A 15,279-nucleotide genomic window follows, 5' to 3' on the forward strand; every position below is an offset into this window, starting at 1 on the left:
TGTCCTGTTGCTGGGCACCACTGGAAAGTCTGGCACCATCCTCTTGGCATCTGCATTAACGAGATCCCCTCTCAGTCTTTTCYTCTCCAGACTAAACAGGCACAGCTCCCACAGTCTCTTTTCATAAGAGAAATAAGCCAAACCCCTCAGCATCTCCATACCCCTGCACTGGACCCTCTCCAGCAGCTCCATGTCCTTCTTGCACTGAGGAGCCCACAGCTACACACAACACTCCAGATGTGGCCTCATTAGGGCAGAATAGAGGGGGATGATCACCTCACTGGGCCTGCTGGCCACACTTTTCCTGAAGCCAGGACACCACTGGCCCTTGTTCTCTTCCAGGACACAACTGGCCCTGCTGGCCACAAAGGCACTGCTGTCCCATGGACAGCTTGTCACCCATCAAGACTTGCAGGTCCTTTTCAGGAGAGCTGCTCTTTAGTACAGTCCCCAGCCTGTGCTGATACTTGGGGTTATTTCTGCCCAGGCAGGACCTTACACTTGCCCTGTAGAACCTCATTAAGTTTCCCTCTGCCCAACTCTCCAGCCTATCAAGGTCCCACTGAAAGGCAGCAGATCCTTCAGGTGTATCAGCCACTCCCCCAGTTTTGTGGCACTAGAAAGCTCTRTRAGTATACATTCTATCCCTTTGTCCAGGTCGYTGATAAACAAATTGAGCAAGACTGGACCCACTACTGACCCCCAGGGAATGCCACCCACCACAGACCTCCTACTCTRCTGATCACAACCCTCTGAGCTCTGCCATTCATCCAGTTCTTGATCCAGCTCACTGTCCATTCATCTCATCCACATTTCCTAAGCCTACCTGCAAGGATATTGTGGAAGACAGTGTAAAAAACCCTTGTGAAGTCAAGACAGACAACACCATTGCTTTTCCCTCACTGACCCACCCTGCSATGCCATGAAAGGCAGCTATGAGACTGATTTTCCTATGGTAGATCGATGCTGACTATTGCAGATGACCTTCTTTTCTTTTACATGCTTGGTGATAACCTCTAGAATGYTCTGTTCCATCACCTTCCCAGGGATGGARACAAGGCTGACTGGCCACTTCACGTTCAAYTATATAAAGTACATATAGACGTCTACACTAATATATCTGAAAAACATAAGGACATTTCATAATGTAACCATATTTAAATGCCATAGGAGCACGTCTTGCGAGTGCAGAGCTGCCTGCCCGCTCAAAGCCCGAGCTGACTCGGTACGGACCAACACAGACACCCTCCATCCTTTGGGTGCCCGAGGGAGCCCAGCGAGGAGCAGAGCTCCTCCCGCAGCAGTGCCGCGTTCTGYGCGCCGCAGGGACCCTCAGAGCGGAGACACGGCCCGAGAGAGCGCCGTGACGAACCGCCCTCGGCCCGGGACTCGGCACCCACGGGCCGGCAGCCGGAGCCGGCGGACCCGCGCCCCGCCCCAGCCCAGCCCAGCCCGGCTCGGCTCGGCCCGCCCCGCCGCTGGGAGTCCCTCACCGCGCACTGTCTCGGGGGCGTCGCTGGGCCGTGTTGCCAACATGGTGGTGCTGCGCTCCGCCCGCGGCCCGGCGGGACCCGCAGCGGGAAGGGGAGGGCGATGGCGGCGGCAGCGCGGCCGGGCCGGGAGCGGGAGCGGGCCCGGGCCCTCAGCGGGGCAGAGCGAGCGCGCATGCGCGGGGTGCGCGCATCGGGAGCGCGCGGCAGCGACCGGGACGGGGACGGACGGACAGAGGGACAGAGGGACGGACACCCGACTGCAGCAGCTTTGCACAAATATACTGTATATATACAAATATATCTATATGTATTCTGTGTATGCACACATACATATATATAGGATATATAAAAATTGGTATATTATATAAATATATATCTCCTGCATATGTCTGTCTAGATATGCATACATGCAAATATATCTCTACGTATCTCTCGTGTGTGTATATAAATATAGGACATATATATCTTCTCTGTGTGTGTGTATAATCTACAGGATCTATCTATACATCCTATATATTTCTATATACCTATCTCCTGTGTATACACACATACATACATATATATACACACACATATATATATATACACATATATATATACACATATATATATATATACACATATATATATATACACAGTAGAACACATATACGTTCTACTGATGGCACTGGCAGGCTACAGTCCTGGCACCGTCCAAACAACTGTTTGTCAGCAAGATTAAAGCCTACTGATGCCCCCAAAGCATCTTGCCTTATCTTTACAGTTAATCTCATACCATAGGAGTTTTGGATTTCTTTTCCCCTTCTGACATTTTGCTGTTTAAACATGATCACCTCAAAATTGTTCTGCAGAAAACAGGTAAACTTCATGGTTTTGTGACCTCTCAAGAGGTATTTAACCAACAAGTTGAAGATAATTTACTCAACTAAGTGTGGATCAATATGAAATAGAATTTTTTAAAACTCAAATCCAAAACACATTAAAGGTGCCTACTTCCAGCTGCGGTACTTACAGTTGCACAGAAATTAATTATGCAAATTTCTATTAACTGGCATGGTACTGACAGATCAGCTTAAAAGAGAGTCTTGTCTTATTTCACTTCACAGCTATATAAAAGATTCCTTAGTCTCAGTGAAAAATGTTCATGCATGTCTTTATGAACTGGACACCAACCTCCATGATTATCGTCGGGATTCTTCACTAAAGTTCACCTGGGCAGTGGTGACACCTGTCACAAGCAACACAGGAATTMCTCATGACAGATGCGCTTCAATACATGCATAATGATCATGAGAGCATTTTACATTTTGCCCCCAAACACTCAAATTACAAAATTTTACATATAGACCTAGTACATAAAGAAGCCTTATTTTTTCCATCATAATGGAATTATTAAAAAATACATATATCCATTTAGTTATTTTATATAATAGTGAATAATGGGTCCATACATGCTGTATGAAGGCTCTTTTTTTATATATATAAGCAACCCATCTTTGGTCCATGAAACAGCTGTAATATTCAGATCACAGGGGCGTATTCAATCCTTTCCCCCCCTGCTATCAGCATTGGACTGAAATCACTTTTCACCAAATTCCTTCAGTTTTGCTTGTGCTAGGAAGTGGCTGTGTTTACTTACAAGCATTGATGAAATTTTTACATTTGGATCTACACAACTCAATTTGTTGCTCCTGTTACTGCAGGTTCCTGTCCTGCCTTACCTTTCCCAGATGGAAACAYGGCCATGGCTGTTCTTGTTCCTGGCACAAAGTTCGTGCCAGCGTAGCTGCACCAGTGCAAAGCCCAAGGGCCAATGTACTGTGCTCACAGATGAAGTAAATTACAACAGCATAGTTTATTTTGGATTTTAAAATCCCCATGAAACAAATTATGGTAGCAAAATATGGGGCCTTTCTCTGTATCTGGCTAAATCTCTTTTATCAAAAGGGCTAACTGAGGCTGGCACAGGTCACCTGTGCTTTCCCTGTCACTCCTTTGTACTGGGTGTGTWCAGGCTCATGCATGCTTGCTTCAATAAGTGCTTCCAGCTCAGCCTAGAGGATGCAGAGTGATCTTCATATCCCTCCTTATCTCTTAGGAGATACTTAATGGAAAGGGAGAAGTTCTCTCCTGCCTGAGGCTCAGCTTCACCAGCTGCTGTCTTCAAGTATTACCAGATTTCTAAATATGTCTCAACTAGCACAGGAAGCTGAATTCACCCTAAGCAGGTGGTTTTGTTAGACAGATGTAACTCCCTCCCARATCACCTGTGCGTTTATCTCAGCATCACTTTCTTCAGTATCTCATCAAGCTAAGGGTGATGWACCTAAAAATGGCCACATCTCCTTGCTACTGGAAAGGTTCATYAAATACCCTCTTCATGCACAAAAAATGCAGCACTGCAAGRAGCAGCARTGTTTTTATTGCTTGGCACRTAAATCTCTTTTTCATATCAAATTTAAACAATCTTTCCTAAAGGCACATGTAAATGGAAAACACTGACAACATTGAAAAAGTGCTTTATGGCCACTTTCTTTAACAATTTGGTAGCATTTTTTGAAGTTAAGTACTATAACAGACATTTTAAAATGTAATAAACAACTGGATGCAAGAGCTATAAAGTGCTCCACTGGCTCAGAGGTGGTTTCCAAGCACTGAAAACTAACAACAGAAACACAGAGAAGTTTCTCTCACTGCTCTTAAAAAAAAAAAAAAATTACATCAGAAGTACCTAGAAAATAATTTTGAGGATTTGGGGTTACTTAAATCTCTCTCATTCATGAAAATACACTAAATGCAGTGACACTAAAACAGAGCTTAAGGAAAATATTTGTTTCCTACCTGGGTTTTCTTATACAGCAGCTCTTGGATCAGACAAGAGCCAAACTACACTCCCCCTAAAAGCAGTGCCTCAGCTGTGCTTTTAAAGAGAAAGTCAGATTTCCTGTTTAAACCACTAAAACACTTCTGGAAAACATTTTTTTTGTAAACAATTTCATCTAGAATAAAAGGGAAATTATAAATAAAATATGGAGAGGATGTAGCTCCAGCAGACCGTTTCAGTTACTGCAGTGATTTTAAAAAGCAAATATCCACAGTATATTTTTGCAGGGTCAGTGATGGTTATTTCAGGGTGAAATAAGATAGAATAGTCACTCATCCTAACTTTCAGTATCTAACTTCCCTAAATTATCTGACTTAATTTCTGTGTACTTTTTCTAAATTAAGYAAGGAGAGAAAGTAAGTAAGTAAAATAAGGAGAGGCACAGACCTTCTTGGGACTTGTATGAACCAGACCAGTGATTCCTAAAATTCCTAAATCATTTATGGGAGAGACTGGTTCACTCTGTTGACTAAAGAAAAATGTTAGGCCTCTAATTCAGACTATATGACAACATTCCAGCGAGTAAATACTTTTTTATATTAGTTAAACTCCGAAAAAAATCCTGGAAACTTCATGTGAGGGTAAATCCTTGAAGTGAATGTTTAGTAGCCAGTTGTTCTCCTAGTTCTGTGTTCCAATGCATTGAAGTACTCAGAGTAATTACTGGAGCTGCATCAAGGGGACATTATTCTTTACASACTTTACAAATCAGCATCAGCCTCAGCAAACTTCTTAGCTTGTCATTTGGGAAAAAAATTACAGGAAACATAGCAGAGTTAAAAAAGATATAATCTCTCAGAAGCTTAATAGGCAAACAGGCTTCTGGCCACTCCAGGATTAAAAAAYGTATCAGGAAATGCTTTGAGTCTGAGGAAGGCAGATCCTGAAACCAGACTAAGAGGTAAGACAAATCATAACTTCATAGAGTTATCAATATACTTTAATACTTCTGTAGCAGAAAAAAAAAAGCATATGAAGGCTATGATAGTTTTTTTAGATGCTGATTAAAGGGAATCACAATCYTGAAGCCCTGGTTAGAGAAACAGAGGAGGAATAGGCTATCTGCTTGTTAAATGCTCACAACCAGCTTATGTGTACTAGGAATGCCAGAAATGTCATCACTATGAGATGGTTTGTAGAAATATGGATTGTCTTATGTACCATTCCTATTTTTTTTTTTTAGCTACAAAGGGATTTGTAATTTTCCTGTCAAGTCTGGAGAGCGGTCTTTTCTGCTGCACTGAGTTGTTAACAAAACAATTTCTTATGTTAACATGTGTGTGAATATCTCTAGTAAGATCAGAATAAACAAAATTGCAAATACTAAATGGAGTTATTAGACCTTTTTATAATTGCCTATATATAAAGAGTCCCTATAACAGCTGAAAGTCTATTGCTGCAAAGTTTTAGTAATTGGAATCACATGAAAAGARATGGGTAAATTGCTTCTCATTTCTGAATACTACCCTAAGAAGGACACCATGGGAAGAAGYAAATACAATAGTTAAAAGAGATTAGGAGTACGCATTTTTAACTGTGGAAAGAGGAACGGTCATAGCTAGAAACATCTGGCATGATAACAGCTTTCAAGAATGGGAAAGATATGTTATAGAAGGACAGGTTTTGTAGGGTAAGATGCACAGCACACATCTCTGTTATCTGCTGAGAATCACCRCATGTGGGACTGTGGAAATGATCCAGGGGGTGAAACTTCATAAAAAAATTTGGCAAGAACTCAGGTTCAACATCTTGTTTTGCTAATAAGTCTGTGTCCCAAAAAACATACTCCAGTATCAGAAACAGTTGTACAAACTGTTCAAAAATTGGGCAAATATGAACAGYATTATGTAAGGAACATTACTGACACCCTAAAGGAACAGTTGGGAACCTTTGCTTAACAGGATGGAAAGCTGCTTAAAAACACGCCAGTGCAATGACTCTGCTCACAGGAGAGACAGAATTCACATGTTTCCTGGGGTGAAGAACAGCTCATTTATCTCAGTCAGCATTGTAAAAACAAAGGACAGCCTAATGCTGTKGATTACACTGAGCAGCAGAGTTAGTGCTCCACATGAGATGGTGTGAGCTGCTCTGCTTTGTTGGATGTGACACTGTCACACTTGGCCATTAATCGYTGTTTTGTCAGTGATAGTCAAGGCTGGCTCTTAGAAAAGGCAGAGGAGATGGCAGCCTGTAGTGCCCACGATTCAGGATGCCCCAGGAGCAGGCAGTGACATCACAGGCCCCAAGCTCAGAGTCTAAATCTCAACAGGGGACAATGAACAATGGAGTTATTTCTCAGGTTTTGAGGATAACATAAGGTTTGCTTTTCCATATATGCCTCTTAYTGCCTGCCTAGAATCAAAGTCAAAGTTTGTAAAATCAACAGAAGGCAAACGGCAGATGTTACAAGCCACATAMAGAATTTACAGAATAAGAGTACATGTTGCTGTGTTCTTAGAATAGGAATTTAAGTACTATGTGCAACTTTACAGTGATCCCAGTTTCAGGGCCATTTCAAACAAGAAAAAACAAACTGTGCTCACCTTAATTATTTAAAATTGATTGCACCCTACTCCAACATGACAGAAATCACAAATTACATTTCTTGCAGTTTGTCTCATGCAGTTCAGAAGTTYGTGTTCTCACATCAGAACATCTGGCAAAAGGTGCATGAGTGCAGGTGGTGTATGGAAGGGGAATCAGTGGTAGGAAAGTTTTCAGRTAATGGAAGAGATTGTTCAAAAGTTTTAAGTTCTTTCACTTTCTTCTGAGCCTAGAGATAACACTTCATTGAAAGCAGTGAAAGAGAAATGACTGCTGGTACATTTCCTTGATGCGATTCACTCATTTCTAGAAATCCCACTTGCTTCTTACAAAAAGTTAACTTTAGAGCCCACTGAGAACTATGGTTCATTTGTATTTTATTTATATTTTTCCAATAATTCAWTATKTTTGTCCCTTTGTTAAGATGKCATAAATARGGTTATTCTACCATAGAGATGATTYTACAAATTCTGCCTTATATTTTGTATTGGGTTTAGGATTTAGGGCAGGTGYTTTAAAGTTGAAAAGAAACAATWTTTTTTTTTTTTTTTACTTTGATGTAAGTAGAATCACTCCAGAATTCATTTMGTATCCTTAAAAATTTCAGCATTTTATATATACTTCAGTGTATTGAATTTGGAGGCATGAGAGGATGGCTAGTCCATCTTAATATATTGCAAAATTTTCTGGAGGCTAGCCAAGTTACTTCARCTGAAGTTGTCCCAGGAGGAACTTGAGCAATATTTTATGAAATATCTGCCAAGAGGTCACTTCCATTATTATCAGGGTACTTCTCTGTTCTCATCAATCCACATCTTCTCTCTAATTTTGAGACATGTATATTTCCAAATGAAATTGTGCCAATTTTTCCACTTAGCAGATTGTTTTTGAGGAGCAGACATCTCATTTAAATTTTTCCATCTCAAGGTTAAAGGCTAACCTAAGTTTGTAACTTAGAGACAGGTAATGTGAAGACRCAGATACYTCCTCATTCATTTTTCCTTTAGGTRAGTSTCTAATACAGAGTGATCCAAACAGAGATTTACCCCACCTATTTCTTTGCACTCATGACAGGAGAGCCAACAACTAACTTAGCYTACACAATGATCTTTGAACTTTTTGGGATTCTTCTTCCAGCAGGTAGCTGCCAAAATTATACCAAAAATTGTACTCAGAACTGAGGAATATGACCCAAATAATCCAGACGTCTCTCTCTTTGTGAGTATTTGCTATTAAAAGATATGTGTATATGTCTAATTAATTTTTTTTCCATTAGGTAATTACTTTCAGCAATTGATCTGATGTTTTCAGCTAGGACAAAAYCAAGTATCAGCAAATGAGAATTTCATGACAGTATTTCGAAATTTCTTCCTGAGGATGTGAGAAAGAATCATGCCTCTGAAATTCAAAAATGCTGATGTAACCTCAGCTAGGAGTGTTGCCCTAAGGAGTTACAAGAAAGTGTAGAATGACCTCTAAATGCTCTCTGAGCTGAAGTCTAGATACTGAAAGGAATAAATTGCTTCTTGAAAGCATTACTCATTGGTAAAGATAGTGGCATATTGCTTTCTCAACTCTATTTWTTCCCTGTTTACTTTCATGCCTTATTTTTTGAATGGGACCCATCAGCTGCTGAAAGACAGATACAAAGCAAGCCCCAATTCCACATAAAACTGAAGTTCCTGGTTATACAGTATTAGTGTAATTATTCTCAGTATTAATTATGTGCTAGTGGATAAATGAATTGATAAATAAACCAGTCAGTGAAAACTAATTTATTCAGTGTATATCCTAGTGAATGAATATGAGCAGAACCTAGTGGGTGACCTGTGGAAGGTAAATAGAGTATTAAATGAGCTGCTACAACCAATGTAACATACTCTGAGGGAAATGAAATAAGTTGTTTCCAATTCTATATATTTTTGCTTATCCTAAAAGTACATAAATGGTGTTAGATATATTTTAAAAGATTTGAAGAATGTTCTCATTACTTCTGCCCATTAGTAATTATTTCCTCTGTACTGTCTCAACATGTAAAACATTTAGGACCTATTGCTCCTAAAAAAAATTGTATAACAGACTAACCATATGAACATGAATACCAGTAGTCAAGAAAGTATTTATTCAATGTAATATTCTTATAAAAATTTGAAAATGTAGATAAATGTTTAATTATTTATCTAGGTTAAAAATATTCAGCAATGGAACATGTGACTAACTTCTTCCTTAATGTCACTATACCAAGTATAAAGGAATTCTGAAAGAGTAGAAGACTGTGTTTTGTTTCAAATAATTTCATTGTAATTCTCCTGATGGCACTTCCTTCTCTCTGTGGGTTGTAGGCAAAGTCTAGATGACTAATTTGATTAGGATGCCTAATTCTATATGGCATTATGGCATGTATAGAATGACCTATATATTGTGTAGAAATCATTGATTAATTTCAAATTTGATCCCAAAGAGATTTTGCTCTTTGTTATCCTACAATGTTTTGCAGCCAACCAGACCTCCCCATGTACTGGTGGAAACTGTGGGAAGACATCAGCCCAAGATATTTTCCATATAAATTTAAATTTAGACAGATAAATACCCCAAATGCAACATCATGTCATCARAGCTGATCTATTTTCAAATAATATACTAGCAATAGCAATGATTTACTTTAGGATAATGTCTTGAGACCCTTAATGAGGGCAGGAACACATGGTACTTGTATACATATGTTGTCCATATGTGTATTAGAAGTGTTCTTCTTGCCAAAACCTATAGAAATAATTCAACAAAATTACTTACTTTTAACTCTTCATGACAAAATATTAAACTATTCAAAAAAGTATAGAATCCAAATGGGAAAGCTCTGGGAAGCTAAAGTTACTTTTTTACCATTGTACAAATATAAATCTAAAATTGCTAAGAAAGGGAAAGCAATAACTCTTGGTTTACTTGTTCCCATGGTGTCATTTTCGACATAGGTGAGATTAAAATATCTCTTTTATATTTGATTCCTTTTTACAAATTCTTRCATAGGAACAGTTTGCTTGCCATTTGGATTGCAATCAGGGATATTTCAGTATAAAGCTGTATATTTTCTCTGTTTAATTAAGAAAAATCAGTTTTGTCTGAAAATTTCCAGATGTGTTATCACTACCAAATACATTTCCATAGAGTCTGAAGAAAATCAGTCATACTCTTTCCTTAAGGCTTTGTTTATCAGATTTTCTAATTCTAATAAAACCAATCTGTTACTCATAACATAAAACTTTATACTGATTCAAATTTCTGTGTTTTCCAAGATAATCATGGAATTAAAAACTTCTATTAGTAGTTTTTGCTGCATGATACATATTATGGGTCCAGTCCAGCATCTATTGAATTATGCTTCCTGGAATTTATGGGGTCAGTAGGATGCTCTGTTCTGTCCCAGGGAATTCGGTGCAGGCAGCACTGAGCAGTGCTGATGGTCTTTGTGCCTCAGATAGACACTGATGGCTGTGAAGCATCAGCATCCATCATAATTGTAAATGATGATTGGACTGCCTTTTGCACTCACATTGCCCTYAATTCGCAGATGTATAAATGATTGTACAGCGGGGTGATAAACTGAATCTCTAAGTGTTCTCCTCCATATTTTTCACAGGAAGCAGCCCTTGTATGACACTAATAAATTAGACGTCTAGTTAGAAAAATAATCTACTTTTGTTTTCTATCACACATCTCTCACTGTCAAACAAAATAATGGTTGTACAAGCATTGCCAGTTTGATTTGTGGTCAGGGCTYTGCACCTGTTCACTGCATAAAGCAGCAGTCATGTACTCAAAGCCGTGCATGTTAATGTGGGAAATGAGGGTTTGGATGCAGAGTGCACGCACTAACAATCCATACACAACCATCGTGCTGGTTCTGTGATATCTGCAGTATTTTTGTGTCATTTTGTCTGGTTGCAACTTCCTTAATTTAGTCAAGTAGTCAGAAAAAGCCTAGATATTTCCCTCTGCCTTGGTCATAACTAAAGTGGATTCAAGAGTTGAGCAACACTGACCATTAACATTTTACATTGTCTGAATAACTGAGAAATAGCAGGTCTCTGTAAATCTGGGATAAAGCAAAGATTGTAAATTCTTAGAAAGTAAGGGGACAAAATGAAAGATTGCTGTTCTTTGCTGGTGTTGAATGCTGGAGAACTCMTGATGCTCCTAGATATTTTTGGAAWGATTGGTTGCTGCCACTGGTGAAATGGTTTCCTCATTTCCAGTGGGGATTGATACAGTTTCTCACCAATGGATCTTGCTGTGCTCCTSTCTGATAGAGGGAAGTGCCAGCTACTACCAGATATTTTATCTCCAGATGGGTACCTGCAGACACAGTGATTAAATCACCTATTAACCTCATTGACAAGAAAAGTAAATTGACTTTGTTACATCTCTTGTGTAAACCCCATGAAGAGAAATATAAAAATATTTTTGCAACTGTCAAGTATGTTTTTGAAATACTGACAGAAGTAGTAGCTTCCTAGGTGACTACTATTTATCKCTGCTTTTAATTACATTTATCATACATCCAAAAGGCTGTAGCAATTGCCTACTTTTGTTACTCCTACTTAGCTGATGATCCATGAGGTCTCATGGCCCTTTTCCAAGTCCATTGATTTCCTGAATGCAGTTTTTCATCTTGTGTGGCCTACRTTTATTTAATTGCATTTGGCCATACTGAAATATAACTTCTGCTTTAATGATGTGACTCACTTTTTCATACAGTGTACTCTCATTAGTGATTAYTGTTCTGGCATTTTTTGGCATCCAGACTTTTCTACAGAAAAAAATTTATACTTTTGTTCCCACATTTCTCATAGAGATGCTAGACAGCGTTGAAAGAATAACAAAGCCCCTTGGAATTACACTGAAAATACCCATGTTGAATACTGACTGGTTATCTCCAAGTTTTCACATCTCYCAGTTTTTAATTTCTTTATGTGTTTGATAACTTTGTTCTGGTCTTTTGTGGCTGCTATTGAGTAGTCCTCAGCTAGCACAAATCTTCATGTACTTACTGGGAGGTTGGTTAGTTACGAATGCTATTTGTTGGTGTAAATATCAAGTGGGATTGTCCTTGTGACTTGTGCAGTGTTATCCTGAAGCAGTCATTCCTATTTTATTCTTTTCCTTCAAAAAAGTCAATGTTTTATCTGTTTTTAATATATTGCTTATCTTAAAATGACCAAAGATGGTATTGCAGTGAACTGTTCAATTATACTTTAATGTAATATACAAAATAACCATTCTAAATTGCAACTTAATACATTTTACATAAAATCCAATGTACAGTATCYTAAATTTGTTTAAATAGTATTATAAACATAATTTTAGGGAAGAGTCAGTCCTAGAGTGATGCAGCCTTTTGATAATTASAGTTCATTTTGATATTCCTGCTGTTCACTAAAAAAATCCATCTTAGATTCTAGAAACATCCTCAGATTCTAGAAAGATCCTCAGAAACAAGCTCAGATTTTGTTCCAACCAAAGCAAGAATTAATTCCCAGATTATCCTTTTTTAATTTCAGCTTTGTGTTCCCCACAGAACTGAATAAAATCCTGTGCTGGCGCCTCCAGTTTGAATGTTATTTGACCTCTGCTTCAGAGCTCATCTTCATCTGATAAAGCATCAAGGTAATCTGTATCAACGTATAARAGAAATCCAGAAAACAAACTGTCTGCCCACGTTGGATCAGAAAAGAGACCATTTTGATCAGAGTAAAAGATCTCAAGCCATACTTCATCTTCTGGCTGAAGGTAGATCACTGTGGATCCAGAAGCCACATCGTGGTTGCCYGTGTTTGCATCAAAAGTCTTGATCCGGTACTTCCCGTTGTGAACCAGCCCAATGGCGAGGTGCTTGTTTGCCAAGGTGATGTCATAAGAAAAGTAATAAATCCCTGGGATGGCACAAATGAACTTTCCTGTGGCCGGGTTGTAATGCTCCCCCTCATTGAAGAGGACTTTGTTGAATACAATTGGCAATCTTTCCTCTGGGTAGCTCGTGGTGATGCCAACAGAAAAGGCAGATTTCAGCACTATCTTTCCACACTTGCAGACCCCTGGTGCACCTGGCTCTCCYCGGTCTCCTTTATCTCCCTTGGGTCCAGCTGGTCCAGGGGGACCAACTTCACCTTTGGCACCAGTCAATCCTTCAGGTCCTTTTTTACCAGACTGACCTTGGTCTCCTTTCTCTCCAGCTGGTCCTAATGGYCCGGTCTTTCCTCTTAAACCTTCAAAAACATTTTAAGTTAGTTAATCATTGCACATATCACCTCAGTAAATGATTGTGTGGGCTACTGTGTGTGCCTGAACAAACAAGAAAAACATGGTCAGAATTTCAAAATACTCTAGAAATACTTTGAAGATTTGCTAGTAAGTTTGCAAAAGGAGTGCCAGGTTGGAACAAGTGACCAGGCTTCACAGCCTGCAGGTTCTTTGTTTCTAGATTCCTACTTTTCTTCAGATGTCTTGATGACACATTAAAGATTTTTTTATGTGATCAGTCTATTGCTGCCTGAACTACAGGCACTGCTGATGAGAAGGACAGCAGTACAGCTATCTACATAATGATRTTTGTGCACTAAGAATTTCCTACAATTAGGGCATTTTTAGTGCATACCTAAGAGCCTGCTGATCTTTTACACCTGGCTAATGGCACAGATGAGACTATATTTGACACCACACATGCTTCATTCTTCCCAACCTTTTTTATTAGCATCTTTGTGAAGGAAGGTTGTGCATTTGCATTTCTTTGCACTGATATCAGCATGTGCATATTAGACGGAACGAAAATATATCTGCATACTTTCTTTCTTTCATTATATTTACATGTGCACCACAGTTAAACCCACACAGGCACATATACACATTCATCATTACACATATCTATCTATCTATCTATCTATCTATCTATCTATCTATCTATCTATCTATCTATCTATCTATCTATATATATATATATATATATAGAGAGAGAGAGAGAGAGAGAGAGAGAGAGAAAGGGAGAGAGATACACATAACATGGTAAAAGGTGTCATACAGTTTTGGTACTACTGTGTTAAGTTACACAAATATTCAATACCTGCACTCCCTTTTTCACCTTTTTCTCCCTTCCTGCCATCTCTACCATCTCTTCCTGGAAGACCAATGCGTCCGTGTGGCCCCGGGGATCCTCTGGCTCCAGGGGGACCTGCAGGGCCYGGCAAACCTGGGATGCTACAGATATATCTGGTGTAGTAATTTTCTCCTTTGGCCTGGCTTTGAAGAGGCTGTTCACTTGTATAGATGGCAAAACTTGTAATGTACAACAACACAAACATCCTCGGATCTGGGGGAAAAAAATGAATAAGACACTCCAGTCACATGCAAATAGCCCTGAATATTCAAAAGTGACACTGTGATGCATTATGCACAGGTAGAGGTGCAGAGCTCGATCTGGGGTTTTTGYATTGCCAAAATCCAGGTAGGAGGCAAGGAGGAAAGTCTGTCAGAYCGGAGCTGTTTCTGGTCACTGCACATGTTGCTGTATATCTTTCAAGTAGCTGTAGACTGACAGAAYGTAACTGGTGAATATCAGATTTCTGGGGCCGAATGTTGACACGTGAAAAAATAATATGGATTTTTTCAATGCAAAGACCTTTGATTGCATAGTTTATTTTGCCTTTGGGTCCTTCATAAGCTTTACAGAGAAAAGGCTTCTTGCTGGAGGGAGTTAGTCTGTGCTAGAGGGATGTGCCTGTAGGAACAGTGTCTTCTATTGAGGATAAAGCTTACCCCTTTATCTAATTTTAAAATCTGCCCTTAGGGTGGCAAGCGAATCTCCAATTTAAATAAAGGCAGCAGAAACTTGCTGAACCTGCAGAAAGGAAGGTAGTAAGAGAGCTACAGCTTCAGTGCCTCTTGGAAACAGCACAAACAACACTTCACCCTCGTGGGTCAGGTGGAATCAGGTGCTGCCCTGCCCTGGGGGGATGGTGGGGTGTGAATGGGCTGCCAAAAGGTTGGGGTTTTAAAACCTGGCTTGGGCTGTCACATACAATGAACTGTGTAGCATTGCAAGGAAATTGTTTAAATCTTTATACATGGTATATACATACCATGTTTTCATACACTATTGGATGGAAATTAGATTTCTCTGTTCCCCTGTATACTGGGATACTAAAGAAAAGGAACTATACAAATAGTGACATGTTGAGTAATTGCAGTACCTGATATAAAAAGGTGTCTTAAATTAGTGTTGCATTAGCAAATATGTCAGTCATGGGTCAGGTGAGAACCTGCAAGTCAAGCTGTTTTTTCTAGTTCCTTTGCTATCTTCTTAAA

General features: G+C 39.4%; 1 protein-coding gene across 2 annotated transcripts in view; it reads right to left on the bottom strand.

The window, feature by feature from the left end:
- The window catches only part of LOC130578389 (complement C1q tumor necrosis factor-related protein 7), a 65,306-nt gene extending 51,025 nt beyond the window's left edge, over positions 1–14,281 (bottom strand). The window contains exons 1-2 of one of the 2 annotated variants that reach the window (XM_057374448.1): positions 14,039–14,281; positions 12,204–13,187 (exon numbers count right to left, since the gene is read on the bottom strand). In XM_057374448.1, coding sequence (XP_057230431.1) covers positions 12,556–13,187; positions 14,039–14,276 — 870 coding nt within the window. In that variant the 5' untranslated portion in view covers positions 14,277–14,281 and the 3' untranslated portion in view covers positions 12,204–12,555. Of the gene's footprint in view, positions 1–1,493; positions 13,188–14,038 lie in introns of those variants that run through there. The other variant, XM_057374449.1, reaches the window with a different exon arrangement.
- Between the last annotated feature and the right edge of the window lie 998 nt (positions 14,282–15,279).

The sequence above is a fragment of the Malurus melanocephalus genome, unplaced genomic scaffold (assembly GCF_030028575.1).
Source record: "Malurus melanocephalus ecotype Western Australia unplaced genomic scaffold, MMel_1.1 scaffold_225, whole genome shotgun sequence".
Classification (NCBI taxonomy): Eukaryota; Metazoa; Chordata; class Aves; order Passeriformes; family Maluridae; genus Malurus; species Malurus melanocephalus.